Source organism: Otolemur garnettii, unplaced genomic scaffold, assembly GCF_000181295.1.
Source record: "Otolemur garnettii isolate 467f Iridium unplaced genomic scaffold, OtoGar3 scaffold00013, whole genome shotgun sequence".
In the NCBI taxonomy this organism is placed as follows: domain Eukaryota; kingdom Metazoa; phylum Chordata; class Mammalia; order Primates; family Galagidae; genus Otolemur; species Otolemur garnettii.
This window is the reverse complement of record NW_003852408.1, coordinates 16,752,975-16,775,266: the sequence shown is the minus strand read 5'-3', so window position 1 is coordinate 16,775,266 and position 22,292 is coordinate 16,752,975. Positions and strand designations below refer to the sequence as shown.

Sequence of the window (22,292 nt, the reverse complement as noted above, 5' to 3'; positions counted from 1 at the left end):
ACGCTCTCCCTGGCAGTTATTAATCCTTCCACGGAGACGACGACTTTCATTGAGTGGGCCCGTACCCAGGCAAAAGCATCATGCCGCTCCCATCAGAGACCAGCATGGCCCAGGAAAAACCCAGCCAAGTTCTAGAAAGCGTCAGTTCCTCCCTTCCTCATACAGAGGCAGGTGTCGATTAGCTCCAAACCACAGAAACCACACTCTGGAGGATCGCTTCCAAGGAGGGTCTCGCAGCGGCCACCCCAGCCTCACACAAGCCACACGCTCAGCTCACCCAGGTACTGGGGCTCGTCTCCCTCCTCGCTCAGCTCATACTCCACCCGGAATCCGGACACTGTGTGCGAAGCCGAGACCCAGGAGACCACGAAGCTGCTGCTTGTGATTTCAGTCACAGATTCAGAAGTAGCCACAACGGGAGAAAAGGGAGTTGTCTCTCCCGTCACGGTGTTACCTAGAGTCGCAGGAGAAAGCAAACCATCAGCCATTAAGAAAACTGGCCATCCTCATCTGTGAATACCATTTAAAAAAAAAATTCAGTGCAATTCCTGGAAAAATACAAATTGAGAAGGAAAGCCCTCCCTGCGGAGAGCCTTACTGAGAAACACAGGTGGGGACACAAGGACGGCTGGGTACATACTGGTCACAGGTGCGTTGGCACTGGGGGTGGTGAAGTCGAAGCGGGTCACTTCCCTCTGGCCGTAGTGCTGGATGCTGATGAGCTGACCCTCGTAGATCACACCTGGCCTCAGGCCTTTGATGGTGTAGGAGTTCAAGTGGCCTGGAATGGTGGCTTCCTTCCAATTGCCCACAGAATTTTTCTGAAAACATAAATTTAAAAAAAAAAACAAAACCACATCAGTGCTTACAAGAATGAACTTTTAGAGATGATGTTCAGTAATCTTCCAAGAATCTGTGGAGCTCCACTTGGAGAAAAACCATGGAAAACTGAGATCATAATGTCTTATTGCTCCCATTGTATAGATGGAGGCACAGTCCCGTGGCATGGCTGAGCTTGCATAGCTGCGGACCTCAGGGCCCTTCACTGTCGCCAAGTTAATTATTTTATACCAGTAACATAGAATAAGGAAGGTATGCTTTGCCTTTCCCAGTGTCTTCATTTCTACAGAGAACAAATATCTACTTCTTTTTGAAGTGGGAAAATGCCACACATTCTCATCTAACTGAGTTAGATACAATCCAAGTTTCTTGCTTTTTGGAAACATTCAAAGGCTTAATCTTGCCCTGTGACTCAGATCTTGGGGCCATCACATACTGGGTACAACTGGTCTGATTTTGTGACTCATTCTTGGATACGAACTGCCCCATCAGAAGTGGTTAGCCAACTTTGGACGAGACTGCAGAAAAATACGATTTTGGTTTATTTAATCTTTTGCTTCCAGTTTACATTTTACATCCTGTCCAACTTCATCAACATGTCACAGCTCATAAAACTCAGCTCAGTAACATGGGGAAAGAAACTCCCTTACTTCAGACCAGATGAGACCCTTTTAAGTGTAAATATTTGAAACTAACATAAGTCAAAATATATTTTTTGTGCCCAGTGACTTTTTAAAATTACCCAATCAACCAGTTCCTCTATAATTCAAATACTCAAATGTCCATTTATATTTTGAGGATAAGTGAAAGTAATCTTAGTACTCTTTAAGTTTTAACTAAAATACACTATGAAAATAATTTAAAATTAGTTATTGCAGTTTAACTCAAATTCAGGGATAACCCTGTCATTCAAGGTGAGCTTTTTCGGTTAGCTATCAGAAGAAAATAACAGAAAATAAACTCTCAGATGGCATCCCATTAAGAAGAAATCTGAATTTCTTTAATTACTAGAAATATCAAAGAAATTCATCACTGTCACTCTTTGAAGACTTTCCAACTCAGTGTACATTCTGTACCTCCTAGTAAATGTTCCCTATGGCCATAATCTCACACAACACTTTAGAGTTAAGTTTAAAGTAATAAAATTGGGGCTGAGATAAGAAGATGAGGGACAGGGAGGTGTTGGTGCTGGGAAAAATACTTCGATGCAGCTGATTTGTATCAACTGATGTCAAGTTCTCCATGTGGCCACTCAGTATGCTATATGGACATTACAAAAAAAAGGAAAGGAATAATTTTTTTTTCATTCTCCGTTTGTTAAGCAGGTGAGCCAGGCACTGAGCCATTGTAGGCTCTAGAGAGACAGCAGTGAACAAATGAGAAAGACATGGTCCCTCTCTGAGAGAGGCTGTTTCCATATTCCAGTCTTCCAATACTCCATGAAGAGTTAATCAGATCTGCTGGCTTAGAATTTGGAAGTTCATCGCTTCTCGGCCTTCTGGCTAAGATCAAGTGTAGAATTTGGAAGTTCAAGAGGCTCAGGGTCTGAGGATTCTGGGTAGGATACTCACAGGTCTCCACCTTAGAATGTACTTGGAAATGTGAGAAGGTTCTGGTGCATTCCACTGGATGGGGTGAGAGTTGGGCTGACTGGGCGTCTCTGTAATAATTACTTGCACAGGACCAGTTGTGCCTGAAAATGAAAATGTGACATTTTGTTATCTTGGGTATTTACTCACTTCCTCATTAAAGACAGTTTTGATTATCAGTACATGTGAGTAAAATAAAATTATCTGGAATTACTTCATCCTTTCACACACTGACATTGGAAATCAATGCAACAAATCCTTTTTTAACTGATAATTATTATCCTTCATGTGAGAAATGCAAATCATATTTGTTCCTAGCAAATAAAATGCCTTTTAGTTTAACTCTGTAGTCTCTAGGTAAAAATTGTGAGAAAATTGTGAAACGACCCAAACAGAAATAATGGAATATGGAATACAAACTACATTTGCTTATGATACTAAGCCTCTTTGAAAACACATTATAACTTTTGGAGGTTTTCAAAATGAATCTGCTACCTAAGAAGGAAACAACATTCCAAAGGCCGTATGATATGATGCAAAACAAACACATTTCTAAATAGGGTAGAATCTTAGGCAAATAGGCAAAGGTAATAATTAAAGACCTAGTTTTATTTCTCATCAGTCTAAGCAGTCTATCAGGTTGGAACAAAATTCGAGTTTGATTTTTATTCAAAAAGTAGACTCTTAAATCACACCATTGCTTATTAATTACATTTATTTTTTTCAAAAAAAGTTATCAACTAAAACAACCTACACTAAATGTAATATTTCCACACCTTGATGTGTATCACTGTTACCCACAAAATTTAAAGTACAGTTTTGATTCTTTTGTTAAAAAGAAAAGTAGGGAAGGAGAATCGTGGTATTGATAGCATTAACTTCATTTAGAATCATAATAAAATAACTGAAAAATGTATGCTTGCAGAACGGAAAATTTTTTTTTTCTCAAACACTGTCTTCTTTAGGATGTCAGTTGATGTTCAACTTACTAGAAATAAAAAAATAAAACTCTATATAATAACCTTTCCAAGAATTTGTGATACTCTGTCTAACAGAGCAAAATTGTACATGTTTAATAAGGAATTTTACTAGATTATTACAAGATTTATGTTTTCTGAACGCTTCTAAGAAAAAATATATTGATTTTCAAACTTATTTCTTAGCTGTTAAATTCTCTTTGCAAACAAAGTTTTCTCCAGCACAGAAACTGTATATACCTTAGGTACCTGTGTAGACTTCAAAATTCTAAAGTAAGGTACTCACTTCCACACCAGGAATCAATCAGAGTTGGTTGAAAATTAACAAATATTCTTTGGATCTTAATTTCATTTAATGTACATATGTCTAAGCTACGTGAAAACCAAAATTCACACAGAAAATTCTCAGTTTTCCATCTTAAAGTAGCTTCTATTTCCTTGAACACACAGGATGTTCGTTTTAATCAATTGGCAGAAGTTAATTCTATGTCCTTTTTGAAATCACTCCTTCTGTTCATGAAGATCCTCACAAATGTTAGTACATTTTTAAAGATAAATATTTAAGCAAAATTTTAGAGATACAATGGGATTGAAAGTAATTCCAAGTAAATCAAGTAAATATAGGACTGTCATGTCCTTAAATTATTTATGATAATTGGCATAAGGTTATTTAAATATTGAACCTGTAAAGAAATCCTACTATAATTTCCTTAATAAAGAGACATCCCATGTGTATTTTTTTTTTTTTTTTAGTCTGTCAATCATGATTTGGGGAAGAAAGAACTAATGATGGCTAAAGATCTATTAAGTCGTAGGAAGACAACACATCTGGTCTTGACTTCCCTGGGTAAGCCTGATCATTTTCCTACACACACATGGACACAGGAGAAGATGGCAAGACTGCAGGGGCAGGAGGGAGGCAGAAAAATGCCACAGCAATGGATTTTTCCCCCAACAATAAGGAGCAAAACTCCTACTACTTTTCTTTCGTCAGACTTTAGGCAGTGGTCTAAAATTCTAGGCTTCACCATTTAGTTTATGCCATAGCCCAACTTTAAAGGAAATCAGCTGAATATTAAAAGGAATTTAGCACATTTTAAACTAGGAAGCCAAGAGATTTGTCAGTCATTTATTAGGTCAATTCTATTCCTATTACTGTTACGCTCTGGCCCACACTGCATATAATTTGAAGACAAAAAAGGTTAAAAATAATGACATCATTTATATTACTTAGATTTAAATTTCTGATAATCCTTTTGCTACTGGCTAGTTGGTATAACTTTTTAAATTAATGTCACTGGCATATGCAATACAGCAATTACCATTGTGAAATCTACTCTCTCCTGTTCAGTCTGATCAAACTAACTATAAAAGGGTAAAGCAGGGACACGATACCTACATTTTTAATGATAGCTTAAAATAAGGTCAAAACGGGTAATTTCCAGTCATGGTGACCCTGGAAAAGTTAAACATTCATGATTTTTTTGACCCAGTCCTTCTTTCTCTATTTAATTTGCTGAGATCTGTGCTTTCCGAGTTGCTGATTGACAAACTGAATGCTTCTTATCTTCTGTTAGTTTGAACAACTCCTGTCCTTTGCAGGAGGAACAAACAGGGCAAGGCTCAGAGACAACCTCTTGGTATCTGTTAGTGCTTTATTCTGACCACACTCGTAAAAGCCCCACATGCCTGGCATGAGCCATTGGGCAGCTCAGACATACATCCAAGCACCAAAGAGCACATCCAAGGTCAAATGTCTGTCCCCACTCCCCTCAATCGCCTCTGCTCGGTGGACTTTTGTTATTACCCTTTTTAGAGAATAGGAAATAGGATCAACGCACAAAACTCCAATACTGAAGGACCCTTCCCATCCAGATTTGAGCTCTCCCATGTCTATAGAACCATTTCCAGGAAGATTTGAGCCCTTCCCATCCAGATTTGAGCTCTCCCACATCTATCGAGCCATTTCCAGGAAGATTTGAGCCCTTCCCATCCAGATTTGAGCTCTCCCATGTCTATCGAACCATTTCCAGGAAGCAGCTCTGTGGGCACGCTTATTTGAAAAGAGAGCAAAATGATCTCTCTAAATCATTTAGGAGGAAACAGTTTTCAGTAAATTGCCACACCAATAACAAACATAAGCATAGAAACCAAAGAGCATTCTTCATAAGTTAGATGCATCATTTAAACAAACAAACCCAATTACATTCTTTCTGAATTTATAATACTTCTAGAATCAGATTTAAAAATATAGTAAATTTAAAAAATATTTTTGAAGTGATTCCTACACTCAAATCCACCAAGAAATACTATTTAGGAGGTTGGTTGATCTGTCCTGTGAAGCTTCGGCATCAAAGTTACCTTCCCTGGCCCTGACATTGTCTGCGAGTTGAGAAGAGCAGAATCTTCAAAGTTCCTACGAAGGGTACATCTGTGCAGTTGGAATTTAGGATTCTGACTGCTGGAAGGAACTTTAAAGGTCATCAGTCACAGTGTCCCCACATTGCAAATGAGGAGACGAGGTGTGAACTTTGGCTTTCGTCAAATCATGCCATAGCTTGTTCTCTGTAACAGTGAATCTCTTATCACACCACAGAGGGACTGACTGAATCTTAATTTCTTGCACATGCAGATTCTGATGCCTTAAAAATCTCTCTTTTAGTGTCTGAAGGTAGGCCATGTTTTAAGCTAATAGAGATTTTGGAGACTTTGTATCCCAGTGGTAGTTCAAATAACTGATGCTTAATGAGCCTTTCACAACATAACACATCTTATTGTAATCACGCAGTGAATATTAAAACATTTTTTCCAAAAAAAACAAAAAAACAAAAAATGAATTAACCTTTACAGCTAGGCATTCTGTCTTTGTAACCTGAAACATCCCAGTAGTAAACATCTAAAAGTGTTTGAACTGTGTGGGCAGAGAGTTGACCAAGTTACTCAACTATTGGCCCAGGATACTGTGTTCCAGACGCAAATTGATTAAACAAATGAAAAGTCTGACACAAAGAGGCCTTAGATGGCATGCTGAATGAACACATGCTTATGTTGTATTTCACGCCAAGTCTCTGGGCCACTTCTCTGTCAAGAACCATAATATAAATCCCCAACCCTTTACTCCTGGGGATAACTTACTTCATGATTTTGTATTTCCATGTATGGATGTGAGATGAGGTGAGCCACAGTGTTTTCACCTAATGGAATGTTCTACAGTGTTAAGAAACAAAATTATATGCAGGCATATTTTCACATCCTTCCCAATCTTTTGCTTAATAGAGGGAGAAAGGAAAATCATTTTGGTCCAAAATACAGATGATTATTGGAGAGTGATAGGAGAAAAGGGTGGGCAAGAGAGGAGACTTCAACTTAGGCATGAGAGTATTAATATATACTGCTGCTATACCTACTGGCAGTTCTCTATTTGCAAAAATAGAGCTACTAACCTGGATAGGTCTGTAACGGCTGGCAATGCCACTCCCCGATGCCACGGCCATAGCAGTAGCACTGGTATCTAACACCATGCACGTACTTTTCCCACGAGTCTCCAATTTGATAAAATGTCCGGGTCTCTGAATCCTGGCATTGGTCTAACATATATGCAAAGAAAAGATACACATCCTTGAAGACTTATGGCTACACATTTCCTTTTAGTGTGCTAGTGCATACATTCTTAGTTTGATTAGAAATTTGCAACTGTCCTTACAGATACATGCAGTTAAAAGAAATATTCTGTTCACATCCTTTATCTTACAGGACAATTAGTGGCAAAAACATACCCATTAGGAGGGATTTTTAGCTTTCTAAAAGGGTAATATTTCTAAATAAAAATGTAAAGGTTTAGATTTCAGTATATGTTGATAGTAATTTGAGGAAAAATTAGATAGTACCTTTGCTCATTTTAATGCAAGTAGCTTACTATTCGATTAAGTAAGGAAAAAAGTCTGTAACAATTTTGTTCTCTTTATTTCTCAAAATTTGGAGAAACTTAATTTTAAATTTAAATGAATGAATGAGATTTTAACTACAAGTACTCTTCAAGCAGTTTCTAAGAAAATCTCTCAGGCTTCTCTCCGGGCTTTGCAGCCTCACATCAACCAAACTGATGTTATCAGTGCATTTTCGCAGTGAGGGGCCTCTCTCTTAGCAAAGGCATATTAATGGAGTACCTTAAACTTTTGAGTGCTGGTAACATAACTCTTTTAAGCCTCTCTACCTTCACTGTTTGCTCAGTTCTATTATGAAGGACAGCCAAAAAAAAAAAAAAATAGAGTATTTTGGAGTATTTACTGGCATAATCCTTTGCTTCTGTTTTTGCAAAGTCAATAGAGGAAATCGTTTTTCCATAACGTGGACTATCTTTATGATTCAGAAGCAGAGAATGAATGCCCCTTGATTGCAACAAACCTGCATTCATCACCAAATTTAGCAAAAACCAGATGACTACAAATATCAAGATTATGTATTGGTTCAGGATTAGAAGACTTGGCAAAGATCTTTGCAAGCAGCTGACTGAAGCCACCTTCAGTCATGAAACATCAAGGAGGTTTTCCTGTCTGAAACTTGCTGGCCATTCTCTGTGTCCATAATCCTCCAGGGAGCCGGGCTGCTTACCTACGGGATCGCACTTCCACCTGCCCCGGCCCTGACCGAAGCATGTGCAGTTCAGCATGTGCCCCTCTTCATGACGCTTGTGGAACGTGTCATTCACGTTGTACGTAATGTCGTCAACAATGCACTGGTCTGTTTGGGAAACAGTTGGATGGGTGAGAAATTTCTTTGGTAAGTTCCACTGGTGAAATAAAAGAAATTATGCTTTTCAAAGAATACAGTTCCTTCCAGTAAACCATCAGTACCTTCCACTAAAATAATTTCAGCTGGCATAGAACTAACTTTTTTCAAACCTTAGTCAGTAATACAATTTTTTTGCCAAAGCAGTTCTCTCCCATACACTTGTAAATGTTGTGGAGGAGTGAAGAATGTGGTAAAATATGCCTTCTGGTGAAAAGCCAATTTTTGAACAGTATCTTACTTTCTGAAAAGTTCTTGCTGATTTGATAATTCCCTTTGTATCTCTCCTTGTACGTGATAAATAAGAAGAAGATTAGACACATGTATACACCACCCAGCAGGGTGCAGTGGTCTGGTTTGGTCTCTGGAATGGGGTAAAGAGGAAGAGAGAGTTCACAGAAATTAGCCCAACTCTCTTCCTCATTCTCTAAAAATTCTGAGAGTGATTTTCCCTCTCAAGTTCAGCTTCATCTGCAAGAGGAGGAGTTGGTCTGTCCAACTTACTAGGTCCCTGTCAGCTCTGCAACATCATACGTAAATTATACTCCTGGGTTGTGCTGCTATGGGACACCACAGAGGAGAAGAGATTCAGGCCGATAATCTACACGCTAGCTACTATTTATTAGCTGATGGTTATGCCGAAATATTACTTTTCAAATCAAAGAAAGGGAACACTAAGATGGTTTTAAGAAATGAATTCATTTAATAAATGAATACCTCCTCCTATCATATAACTGGGTACAAAGGGGAAAAACTAATCTGAACAAAGAAAATACATCTCCCTACATATGGGTCTCCTTAACTTTGGATCTTAAATTTGGACCTGATTTTAGAATAGCAAAGCCATTTTTTCTTTAAAGAAATTATTTGATCACTTCTAGACGTGAAGCCAGTGGCCTCACCTAAAGCTCAAAGGGATAAACGCTTGCGTTCTTGCCTTTGGAGTCATGGTTTTGGCTCAACCTAAGTGCTCACATCCTGGGAACGTTTCAGAACCTGGGCATTGCCGTGCCAGCTTTTCTCAGCTGGCTGTCTGAGAAAGCTAAACTTGTCAGCACAGTAGATGAGGATTGGAGTGGCATTGTGTATTTCTTCCCCTGCTTTTGGCAAACTATCAGTTTTCACATGGAAGTCTGTTTCCTTGTACACTTGGGGCTCTCAAATGTTTTCATTAATAAACCAGCGTACCTCGGAGCTGGGAATAGGCAACACACGTCCACTCGCCACGACCGTTCCCGACACAGGTGCACCGCATCATGTGGCCCATGTCGTGCTGCTTGTCCCACTGATCTCCAATGCGGTACATGACCCCTTCGTTGGTTGTGCAGATCTCCTCGTGGGCTGTTGGAAACAGAAGAGAAATGCGCTTGGTCTGAACGGACACGTGTGAAATAGGATCAGTCCCGTCTGCTCATCCTAAGAACTCTCACTTGGGAAGAAGCCTGGTGTGGCTCAAAGAAATCTGAGTGCTTCTAAGTAGAGGCAAAATTTGGACCTTGAAGAAGGAAACTAAGAGCCCAAAGGTGAGCTACGTTACAGGAAGGGAATGTTAAACTAGGCAACGCTTACACATTCTTACAAAGGATCGGCACCGTGCGGGAGGCCTGGGTTGGATTACTGCTTTGTAATTTTTTGTAGTTTCAACTTATTCTGGTTGAAAGAAAAACCATGTGTTTGGGTATAAAATTTCAAGTAAAAATGGCTTTTCCTTCTAAACCCAACATCTCTTTTTGCTGCCAGGAGAGAAATAAAGGTTCGTCTTTGCCTCACGTTCTGCGCGGCAATCCCTGGTACAGTTCCCCTTTCTCCATTTATACAAACTGGATATATTTTTTTTTTTAAGAAGAAATTCCTTACCTGTCAGAAAACACTGAGCTTTGGTCACTTCGGTAGTTACTGCTAAGTGACACATCTTATGCTAGTCAAACTATAATCAATCGTGTGTCAACACTGTAGGTTTGGGTCTCAGCCGTTTATATATATGTGTATATATACACATTTATAAATATATCTGTATAAATTTATATATATACACATTAAGTATTTTAAACTGCTCAATTGTATGTTCTTTACATAGATAAAGCTGTACAAATTTATGTTTCCACACCTATAAGTAGTTTTATTGTATAGTATGTATATATTTTTGGACATTAAATCATGTTAATAGGGTTTAAAAATTATACAAATAATTATCTTATATATTTTCTCAATTCTTTTTTTTTTTTTTTGCAATTTTTGGCCAGGGCTGGGTTTGAACCCACCACCTCCAGCATATGGGGCCGGCACCTTACTACTTTGAGCCACAGGCGTGGCCCCTATTTTCTCATTTCTTATGTACATGATATATGATATAACATAGCATATATATCACATAAAGTTTCTGACATCTCAAAATTGTCTTAATGGGTGAAATAGGAGAAAACTGGATGCCAGTCGTCCGTCTCGACTCCCTGGCTGGTTGTCCACAAAGGCAACCCCACAGGGACTTCTTACCAGCCATGGGACAGAATCCAAACTTCTGGTCAGCATCATAGTTCTGCGTGGTTCCACACCATTTCATATTGTCTCGTCTGCCCTCAGAAGTACAATCAGTGTAATTGTGGTTGTTGTACAGGAAGGGGAAGTGGCACAAGGCACCATTGGAATTTCCACCTCGAGTCTGAACCAACACTGCCCAGAACAATACACACAAAAAAAGGAAGGAAAAGATTACAACTGAGTTTTCCAACGTACAGAGAGAAGAAAGGTTCTGGGACAGCCAGATCCCTGCAGTTACTGCACAGAGCATCTGCCTGGCTCAGAAAATAGATGTCTGACATCATGGTTCTAAGCTTCTTAGTGTCTTCACTTTCAACAAAGATTCAAGCCTCATTTTCCCAGACCTCCACCCCCAAAAAGATTAAATGATAGCTTTGAATAAAACATAGCTTTAACCAGAAAATAAGCAAAGGAGCTCAAACATCCATCCTGTGTATTCTTCAGCCTTGTGGGAATCACCTATTGATTTCAAATACAAGCATCTTTAATCACATCATAATCCCAGTGTGCTGACGTGAATAAACTGGAAGGCTTTTCCCTCAGTGTCTTTTCCCAGCGGTGCTGGGAACATGGAAGGATCCTCAGTTGCTACGTCAGCTCCGTATCTCTTGGGTCCAAACTGAACAAAAATGATGCCTCTTATGCAGCCTCAAAATTAATGGCTAGACTGCTGGCAAACCAAAGTAGGGCCTGAAAGATGAGTGTTTCTCCTTGCTGCGGTTTCCCTGGGAGACACTCACCAGTGTGGTCTGTACAGAAAGAATATTTCTGGTCTTGCTCATAATTCGAAGTTGTGCTGCACCAAAGATGTCCATCCTGCCGCCCTTCTGTGGTGCAGGAGTAGAAAGTCCTGCCATTGTAGGTGAATGGTAAGACACACGGCTCCCCGTTTGAATTGCCACCGTAAGTCTGGGTTACAGCTATAAGCATAACCAAAAGAGTCTCAGGTAAATAGAGCTACTTTATCTCCCACCAGCAGCTGCTAATTTATCGCTTAAATGAGAGACTGAGCTTGTGCCCTGAAAGGAAAAAGCCATCTGGTTAATTTCAGTGACAATGCAGTGCTCAGGAAGCCATGTCTACTGTGGCTAGAACAACACCTGAGCTCTTCTGCACTGTTACCACTTCTGCGGTCATGCCTCAGTTTCTCTATTTGTGAAGCTATATTAATAGAATTAAGGATGCTGTTTAAGGTTGCCAGTGAGGGGATGACATTATCTGTGCCATAGAACTTATATGTGAGGGGGAATAGTCAAGGGTGCTGATTCTTATTGCTGTCCAGTAGAGCGCCAAAGTTGACCTCCCAAAAGGCTATAACAAACTGGTCCACATATGGAGGTGGTCAACATAAGGAAGTAGACCTACTGTACTGATATTACATGTGGTACATGTTTGTTCTATGAAAATTAGGTCAACTTAAGGAGGTGGTCAACTGTGTTCTACTGTGGTGACTACCACATTCATAGCACAGCAGAGATGCATTAGCATACTGAAAGACGTTTCCATCACAAAGTTGCTACAGTTTGAGATTTACAGTATAAAATATGGGTGATTTGCTATTCAGAAAGCAATTATCTTATAACCACATTTTAGACATATAAAGATAATGTATACACTGAGATCCCTATGCCTGGAAAGAAAATAGACAGATTAAAGAGACTGGAAGGAAATTTGATATGCCAACCCTGATTGTTATCACAGGATGGTAAGATCACACGCTTTTCTTATTTGTTTTATTGTTTCCCATTAATGTATTGTCATCCAAACACTGAATAATGAAGTCATCCGTACTATTCTTGGAAAGACAACACACACCTGTCTCTTGGCAGCTGACTCCATTGCCCAGACAAGTGCAAACCATCTGCTGGTTCCCTTGCGTCTTCAGCCACTGCATCCCCACAGAGTAGACCACACCACTGTCTGTGACACAGTGGCCGTACGGGGCCGGCTGGGGGTGGGGCTGCGGCTGGTAAATGGCTGTTCGAACATCTGCGAAGGAGCCAGGTCCTATGGGCATGAGAAATGACAGGAACAAAATTGGATGAGAGAAGACAACTGATTCCTGGAGTCATGGTCTTTGGGGCTTCACAGAGATCACTCTCAAAGCTGTGTCATTTCTAGCCTGGAACTAGAAAGGAATGCCCCCTTTCATTCTGCGTTAGCTTTTGCATTTTGCCTTGGGAATAATCCACAAGAGCTTACCACGTAGTCTCTATCCTCCAGCTCATGTGGAGCTACTGGGATCATATTTCTAAATAATGGACATTATCCTGCCACTCCATACAGCAGACACCTCCAACACATCATGTGGGGTGCCCTGCACAGCTGCTCTGGGTCCTCAGCAAGTTGTGCCCCTTCCTACTGCATTTCATTTTTCCTCAGGATTACTGGTGATTCTGTTGTGTTTTTCTTTCCCCAACTGGTCAATCCTTTTAAAGACAACCTTTCTTTCAGAGTCATGCAAGAGAATATGTTCATCTTTTCTTTAAACTTTTAAAAATCTGTTCTTTCGAAGGCCAGGGCCAGAGCAGAGTTAGGACTGATGCTAGAATGACAGGTAGACGGAGTCCAGCATCTCCCTAAGTTCTGCTGAATACTAGAACCCAAAGATACTCCATAGACCAAGAATCTCCAGGTCAATTGTGTTGGGGACACATCTGTCCCTATTCACTCCCTCAGAGAGCCACATTGTAAAGGAATACACAGACCTTGTAAAGGAGGTTCATTTTGTTTAACTCAATGTTTCTCAAACTTTTTTGAACAATGGAAACTCTTCAGTATTGGTAACATGAATAAAAATAACTAAAAATTTTAAAATGTTTACCCACATTTAATTCCCCATTAGCCATTTCATCTATTTCAGTGAATTAATATTTATGTCTTGAGGGATCAGCAACAATGTTGCTGATAATAATCAAAGAACTCAAAATTTTATGGAATCTAATCTTGCTCATCTTCCCAAGTGGTCAGAGAAAATTAAAAGCCAATCACAAGGAGAAAGATCCAAATAAATACTTAGTTAAATGACTAAGTTCTGAGAGGCTGAACAGAAATGCTGCAATATCAAAAATTTGACCAAAACATACTAAAAATACTAACAGAGGAAGGACATACCCTTGATTGCCACATTTCTTTCTTCAGCATCTAACAAATCATTGATGATGTAAAAATCTTATTCTTGTACCAGAAATGATAATGCTAAGCGTGAAAGTGCCACCTGGCATGTCATTTCTGCCCCCGCCTCACCGGTGGCCGTGGTCTGCAGAGAGGCGTGCCGCTCGCACTTCCACTCCCCTCTGCCGTTCCCGGTGCACAGGCACTGCAGCAGGTTGCCTCTGCTGTCCTTCTTGCTCCAGGTGTCGCCGATTCTATAGGATGTCCTCGTGTCCTGGTCGTTGCACCTGTCTGTGTCACAAAGGAAGCATTTAAATACGTCAGTCAGGTTGAGAGTGGAAAGTGGTCAATTCAAACCTAGAAATGAAATGCTGGATGGCACTTTAATGGCTGGCATCCCAATTTTTGGTGACATGTTCCTATTCAGTTCTGGTGCTAAATGATGAGATGACATTTGTTACAGTGGAAAGGGAGTGCATGTTTGGTTTAGTTCTACCAAACCTTTGTAACTAGCTTCCATTACTTTATATATATATATATATATACACCATTTTTTTAACCAGATTCATTCTCTGACCCTCTATCATTCTGTCTTTTTCCTTCTCAGGCTTTCCCAGGCTTTTTCTTAGTCATTACTGTATATGACCCACATTTCAATAGGGTGCTTTCTGTAGAAAACCAAGGCAGGCAAACAAGGCTCAAAGGGTCCCCGCCAACTGCTCCACAGAAGCTATACAAACTCAGGGACTAATGATGTCTTTGACTAATACATCATCTTCTCTCCCCTACCCCCAACACCTACAGCATTTAAAAATCACTAACAAAAGTCTTCAGTGTTGGCCCGCCAATGGAAAGGTGGTATTATTGAGGTAGAATGATAATTTGTAAGTAAATTACCATTAATCTATGTGTTCATTTATCTGCCAAATAGATTGTTTAAATTACAATCCACCTTTGCTACAATGTAAGTATGGAGGATCTAATTTGTGGTTCAGACACTACTGCGACTATTAAGTTAGAGACAAAATAATTACACCGTTGTAATGTTCATACAAATACACACCCACACTGACCTGCCATAAGAATGGAAATTTGAATGAGGGTGTTAATTGCCGATTTCCCAAATCACCAGCTAAAAGTTCTATCGCCCTCTGAGCCTCCAAAACACTATTTTCACTCTTCTTTTGAAATCTTTAATTTAATGTTATGTTTCATAGATGATAAACATGGATCAGACTTTCTCATCTCCCTGACCTACCACGTGCTCTTTGAAGGCTGGGTTAATATCCCATTCCTATGTGTCCCTGTAACACCTCGTGATGTTTTCCCCAACTTGCTACTAAAAAACAGATAAACTTGAACCAGACACCAAATTTATCTTCAGCTAAAATATTGCCACAAAGGTCTTGGAAGTCTAATGATCACAACAACATTTTAAATACAAAAGCTCTAATAAACCAGCAAGTTTCCGGAAAAGATGGGGTCAGAATTGTTATCACTTTCCATGAGATGCTTATTTTTTTGTTTGTAGAGAATTCACAAATTTGGGTGATGGTGGTTTTAAAATAGTTAAATATTTTAAACTAGATGAACAAAATATGTTCAAAATGTTTAGATTTGATTTTACATTTATTTATGACACCAATAGTTATTGGCTGTTCTGCTTCACCGAACTCTATAGCTGCTATTAAAATCCAAAAGAGGAGCCTTAAAACTAGAAGGTAATAATTAAGACCTCAAGACAATCTTCCAACAGTAAAGATGCCTGAGGCCAGCTTCTTTACAACATTAATAAAAGCTTAGGGAAGAGACACTATCCTTAACTCCAGAGTAGACAAATCATTTTAACCTATGGGATAAACACATTGTGTTTTCATTAGTTTTGCTTATGAATATGTCTTAATTAAATTTCAAACACAGAAAGAAACTTAAGCCTTTAGAGCTATGTTCAATCCTATAGCAATAGCATCAGGTGCCAAAAAATGCACTTGCATGTTATTTTAATGATTCCTTTGCTCTTGACACTTGAAAAATACCTCAGTAATAATGTAGATCAATCTTCAGGTCTATGACACATTTGGCACTTGTAAAAATATTAAAGTTCTTTTTTAGTACACACAGCTGATAGTCTAAGACCTTACTGAACTAAGATTTCTTTTTTATTTATTTAGTCTTCTCTGAAAATGCAGAATAAGTTGGTCATGGAATTTTTCTTGAAATTCAAAAGTTACCAAAGCACCCTGGCATATCAGGCGTGTTCTAAGTGACACGATGTTACAATTCTCTCTAGGAATCCAGAAGACAATACCTGGCTTAATCTGTAACACAAAATCTAAAACCTACTTCTGGAGGTACAGGTGATGCGTCCACTGCCTTCGCCCAGGCAAGTACAATCCACCATCATCCAGCCTTGATAAGGCTTTTCCCAGGTTTCCCCAACCACGTAGGAAGTCCCAGCAGCATGATCAAAACATTTCTCAGCTGTAAGGAAAAGAGGAAGAAAAACAGAAAAAAGGGTTCATTTGAATTGTCCAGTCTCTCTGTAATTTAAAGTGTGTGTGTAAGCAAAAATTCAGCCACATTTTTTGGTAAGTGGCACTCTGTTCAGAAAGAAAGGCACACCCTACATCTGAGCACACAGTAAGGAGCCAAGGCAAAAGGAAGCTCAAGCCGAGTTGGCAGGCAGAAATTCCGTTTGCCTAATAAGTACATGGGCTGCATATTTTCAGCTGGTTGCAAACTTCACACGAGCATTCTGCGTAGCAAGGACCTATGTATGTATCTAGTCTGTGAGAGATTATAGTTGCAAAATTCCAGTCTTAATTGTGAATGACCAATCGTGAGTTTTGAATGGTCTACATAAAGTGATAAAAAACTATTTAAAGATGAGGATTTCTATAGAAACAGAGATAAAGCAAAACAAATTAAAACCTCTGAATTAGAGGAAAGAAAATAGAGTAAAATTCACAGCCAGAAACTTTCGGACTTGGCCCCTATATAGTTCAACTTAGGATCAAGGCCAAAAGAAGCTCGACAATTTTTAATTTGAAAAGAAGCTACCAACAGGTGACAGAGCACACATGAGTCTGCATTTTGGTCCAGCCCACTTCATAAACAATTGTGTCAAAAGTCTCATTGTTTTTCTTTTAAATAAAATTTATCTTGACCAAAGAGACGCTGAGATCAAACATTGAGCAAGAGAAATGACTCTGTGCTAAAATTTTCAACTCTTTCTTGCCTTTCTGTGCTTTGGAAACAAACTTAGGATTTCCATATGGGGTTAGGCCTTTTTGATCTGATTCCAGTAAGAAGACTATGGGTTACATAAGGTTTCGTTATTTCAAATGAAATTTCCATTTCTTTATTTTTTTGACTGGCATTCAGGCCTCTTATCCTTGTAGATGTGATTTTGGTTCACCCTAATGTTCCACAGGAGCGTCCCCAGCCACTGCTGGTCCCTGACTGTCACACACCTATGGGCTTGCAGGTCCATTCTCCTTTTCCATTCCCAAGGCACACACACTCTAGCATGTAACCACCAGTCTCATGAGGCCTCCTCCAGGTGTCCCCAATCTTGTAGGACTGACCCCCTTCATGGCAGCGGTCTGTTGGAAGTATAAAGCAAGTGTTAGGAGAGTGTAGAACAACAACAACAACAACAAAAGACTCATGTTCCACCCGCCATAGGAACTAATGTTGGCAAAGTAGAGACCTGGAGAAGAGGTTTTTCAACAGAGACTGGGGGCAAGTTAACAGGTTTGGTCACTTTGGGCCTATTCAATTAAGTGTGTTGCTTAAAGCACAATGGAAAACAGAAATCTGAATGGCAAAGAAGAGGTCATAAATTCTGGTCCCTCAGACAGATCATAGGAAATTGGGTTCTACACAGAAAAGCAAGCCTCGGAGGCATGGCCTCTACTTAGACACAGCAGGTTGAGCCTGAGACTAATTCAATGAAAAGACCACACATCAGGCTTAGCAAGCCAACTTTTGGGAGTATGAAGAACTCCTATTTTACCCTAGGATAGAAATGTCATTTGGTTGGGAAGCAACCAGGCATATACATATAAAGTGTGAAAATCTTGGTACTTTTCTAGGCTGTTAAGCCCAAAGGCACATTCAAAGGCTGAATTGTCCACTAGATTATAAACACTATGGACCATTGATTCTTGACATTTGCCAATAAACTTGGATAAACCCTAACATTAAGTATGGGGAAACTTGACTGTGTCTATTCACAAGGTATTAACTTATTCCTTTAGACAGAAGCCTTTAAGATGACTTATATTCAAGGATGGATTAAAAAATTAAATGCTATGTTAACAGAATCTATTGGTAATCCAGTGAATCATCTTGGAAAGACTGCCTTAGCTTAACTAGAGTTGATAAGTCAGTCCAGTCCCCAAAGTTCCTTAGAGTATATTCTTGGGGGTAATTATTATTCTTAGAAACATTGAGATCTGTTTCTTGGGCATAACCTATTGGTTACAGAGAAACGGTTTCTGTGAGATGCAAGAGGTCTTTGTATGGCAAATAACAAGAGCAGACAAAAACATGACTGATTCACTCATCATACAGATCCTCCCAAGCACTGCAGAGTCACATGATCTATCTGGATCAAAAATGTCCAGGTAATTTAAAATGAGCAACTTCTTTAAGCATATCTTACTGAAATGGATCCCAAGAGATCTAGTTGGTTATGCTATGTACACACACACACACATACTCAAATCCACACATATGAAACACTGATTATATCTGTGCTCATATGTAACCTTAAGAAGCACAGGAATCAGTTGGGTGACCGTATCAAAGTGCCTGGTCATCAGAGATAAATCGCAAACTATCCCGTCACAGATAACAGAAAGTGATGTCAGTGATGGTAATAGACAAATTCTTATTTATGATATTTTAGCATCATTTTACATAATGATTTCCTTACTTGCAATGGTGCAGCTGATTCTCCCTCGCCCAGCCCCAATGCAGGTACAGTCCCAGATCATGGAGTCTTTAGGGCGCTCATAAGTGTCACCCACTCGGTAGGTGTTTCCAGTGTACTTGTCAAAGCAAGTCTCTTCAGCTGCGAGGAAAGGAAAAGTCCACATAAGCCTCGCTTAGGTAAAAAGCTTTTCTAGCCCACTAATCCCATCCAAAAGAAAACCTAGTTTTGTATTTCTACAAGTAGCGTGGTACACCTAAAAGTTTAAATTAAAGTCAGAGACACAGACTTTACACTCGGCCCTAATAGGGCCGCACTGTTTTTGACTTTTGACAAGTTCTTCAATTTTCTGTAAGTTAATTCATCTTGTAAAGAATTCTCTGGTGCTTAGGAAAAAGCCATATAAGGCACGGCCTTCTGACAAGGTTAGATTGGGAAGGAAGAAGTCCAGATTCTAATCTCTAACCCAGGAAGTCAAACCAAGGTCCACATAAAAAGCAAACAATTTGGGACTCTACCTCTCACCAGGTATTGACACTAGTTAATTCTGTTATTTGCATTTGAGCCCGATCTGTGCTTCTCTAATGAAGTTGCTCTGGTTTATAAGAAACATACCAATGGTCCTAAAGGAATGAGAACTTGGAAATGGCTAGTGGTCTTGTGTTCACTGTAGCTGACAAATCACTTTACAACAGAGTGTCTAAAAGTTTTTGGCCCATAATCTGACAGTTTAAGATTTGAAACTACTTTCTAATATAATAAAATTTTGTAATTTAAATGTTTTTTGGAGGGAGGACACACAAAAATCTTTCATTTTCTCATCCAAACCTTTGGGAGAGTCAAAGAAAAAGAAGACTCCGGGCACCAGCTTGGGACAGATTTGTTTCTTGGCTTTCAAGGTAAAAGCACCCGAAAAGCAAATATAAGCAGTTATTAATCGTTCATAGAGAGAAAATGACAGGTAATTCTGTTGGAAAGACGGTGTATGTATTTTTTTACTTACTAATGGAAAGTTTAATTAACAAGCACCCCTTCATCTATTAAAAGATCCTGACCCAGGGTGGCACCTGTGGCTCAAGGAGCAGGGCACAGGCCCCATATGCCGAGGGTGGTGGGTTCGAGCCCAGCCCTGGCCAAAAACTGCAACAACAACAACAAAAAGATCCTGACCTGGAGGGCTCCCCACGACTTACGTTCTGGTTTGCTCTCGCAGTTAAAACCTCGGCTCCCTCCATAACAGGTACAAATCAAGGCATTGCCTAGGTAAGTGCGCTCCCATTGCTGATTTATGTGGTAGTGTTGCCCATTGTCATAACAACCGACTGTAAATAATTGAAGAAAAAAGTTATTACATTTCTATCCCTCTTTCTTTTCTCCAATGATGGAATTTTCTTGCACAACTACATTGATCACCCTGAGTATCAAACATGGAAAAATAATTATTAGAACACCAGCAGACTTAAAAGCAGTATTCTAGTCAATGTAGATGTAGAAACTAGCTTCTAGAATTTGAACACATGGACGCTTTAGTCTTCCTTTTCGGTTTTTTTCTTTTAACTTAGGTACAAGTTATACGGTGATGTCATTTCCATCTGGCCAGTGGTCTACATCAAAAAGATGGAAACACTTTGAAAGGCAGATAATTAAAATTGCATTTTAAAGCTTGCAAGAAACTTCAGCGCTTTTTTTGGAGTAATAATCAAGAAGGACAACTTTAAGCAGTTTCCTTTAGCCCAAGAAGGGTGTGTCTTTCAAAAACTGGGAAAGGAATTCCCATCTCTGTCCTTGGTGAAGTTTTCTGAGGGGCCAAAACGATCTGAACCAAGTATGTGTCTTTCAAGTTAGAAACAACATAGCTATTTAGCTACCCTCTTCCTGCCCCCATTTTGAAACTATTTAACCAATTATTTAGTAACAAAGAAAATAAGGAGCCGTTAAGGATCACACTAGTCCCAGATGGAAAATTAACAGACACACACCATTTTTCTTCTTAAGGGTAAATTTTGATTAATTCGCTGACGGCTGATCTGAACACTGGGGAAGATCGCAGAGCCCCTGTCCTCTAATCTTATTATCCTAGGCCCTCAGAACCAGTCTACCCCAAACTACAGCCTTTTGTGTGCACAGCTGCTTTCTCCGAGCGCGCACACGCTCGCGCACAAGCGCTCGCAAAACTTCAGCGGCAACTTTGGTCGGCTCTGCGGTCCCATCCCCGAGGCAGCCTGATTCAGCCCGCGGACAGTACTCACGCTTGTTTTGACTGACAGGCACAGGGACCTGGGGCTGAACGATTTGCTGAGCCTGCCTCTTGCTCTTCGAGGCTCCGGTGGAGAGCACCGCTGTCCCCAGGCACAGGACGGCCAGCAGCCGCAGCCCGGGCCCCGGATCCCTGAGCATCTTGAGAAGGTGGTGGTGGGCAGTCGCCCTCACTAGGAGGCAAGTTGCCACCAAGTTTGGTTCCCTTCGCAACCTGTGGGAAAAGTCCCTTCCAGTGCCTCCTGGGGGGGTTGACGCTTCCTAGAAAGTGGGGACCAGAGGGTGGGGGAAGGGCACGGGTAGAGGGGCAGAGGGGATGGAGAAGACGACAGAAGTTGTGGCCGTAGGTCCCTTCTCCCTGCTCGCGCCCGGGGGGCTCCCTCTCCTCCCCCAGTACAGCACAGCTGGCGCGGGCGGCTGAGCCCGCAGCACCCGGGCTTATATGGGACAGTCCCCTCCCTCCCCCCCGCGAGGCCCCGGGCGCCGGGGAGGAGGGACCCGCCCGACTCCCCCGCCCCTCCCGCCGCCGCCGCCGCCGCCGACCGCGCGCCGATTGGCCCGAGCTCCGGGTGACGTCACGGGGGACTGTGGGTTCGCGGCGAACAAAAGAGATGCTGATGGCCCGCCAGCGCCGGGGCTGGAGAACTTTTTTTCGGTTTCCTTTGCGGTCGTCAAACTTTTTCGGGGGTGGGGGCGGAGTGATGGGAAGAGGCTGGAACGCGGTAGATGGGCAGCGAAGAGAGAGGCTGGACTGGTGTGGAGCGAGGGGTTGCCAGGCTTCCCCGCCCCACCTTCCCTTTTCTTTTTCATTAAGGGGGGTGGTGGTATTTGAGGACATTGCGTCACCTCTGGAAAAAAGGAAAAAAAAAACCCCTCTGCTTACGAGAGTGCATTTTGTGGAGAAGAAAAACCATAAAGTAGCCACCACCTTGCAGCTGTAGGAATCCAGACTTCGCAGTCCCAGGGCGGGGCTGGCCTTCGCGTTCCCTTGGGCTAAAGTGCAGTGACTTGGGACCCTGCCTTCCCTGCTTCCTGTTCGGACTCCTCGTCACGGCGCTGTACCTGCCCGGTCCTGAGGAAGGGCTGGCTGCGAAGGGCGACCGGCGGAGGAGAGCGAGCCTTTAACTGAGCTTCTACTCAGTCCCAGGAGTTCTGCGCTCCGCTTTGCCCACCTGGGGGGAATTCAAAGAACCAAGTTTCTTTCGAAGGGACAAAGCGTCAGTTTGTCTGTTTTAAATGTGCAGGAAAGTC

The 22,292-nt window shown here is 40.9% G+C and overlaps 1 protein-coding gene across 2 annotated transcripts in view; it reads right to left on the bottom strand.

Annotated features, from left to right (window-relative positions):
• The window catches only part of FN1 (fibronectin 1), a 63,955-nt gene extending 42,396 nt beyond the window's left edge, over positions 1-21,559 (bottom strand). The window contains exons 1-15 of one of the 2 annotated variants that reach the window (XM_012802144.1): positions 21,035-21,559; positions 19,979-20,107; positions 18,789-18,926; positions 17,320-17,451; positions 16,190-16,327; positions 13,979-14,137; positions 12,548-12,739; positions 11,473-11,652; positions 10,688-10,864; positions 9,383-9,535; positions 8,018-8,146; positions 6,850-6,993; positions 2,412-2,533; positions 641-821; positions 278-454 (exon numbers count right to left, since the gene is read on the bottom strand). In XM_012802144.1, coding sequence (XP_012657598.1) covers positions 278-454; positions 641-821; positions 2,412-2,533; positions 6,850-6,993; positions 8,018-8,146; positions 9,383-9,535; positions 10,688-10,864; positions 11,473-11,652; positions 12,548-12,739; positions 13,979-14,137; positions 16,190-16,327; positions 17,320-17,451; positions 18,789-18,926; positions 19,979-20,107; positions 21,035-21,182 — 2,299 coding nt within the window. In that variant the 5' untranslated portion in view covers positions 21,183-21,559. The remainder of the gene's footprint in view (positions 1-277; positions 455-640; positions 822-2,411; positions 2,534-6,849; positions 6,994-8,017; positions 8,147-9,382; positions 9,536-10,687; positions 10,865-11,472; positions 11,653-12,547; positions 12,740-13,978; positions 14,138-16,189; positions 16,328-17,319; positions 17,452-18,788; positions 18,927-19,978; positions 20,108-21,034) is intronic. The other variant, XM_023510325.1, reaches the window with a different exon arrangement.
• Positions 21,560-22,292: the final 733 nt, after the last annotated feature.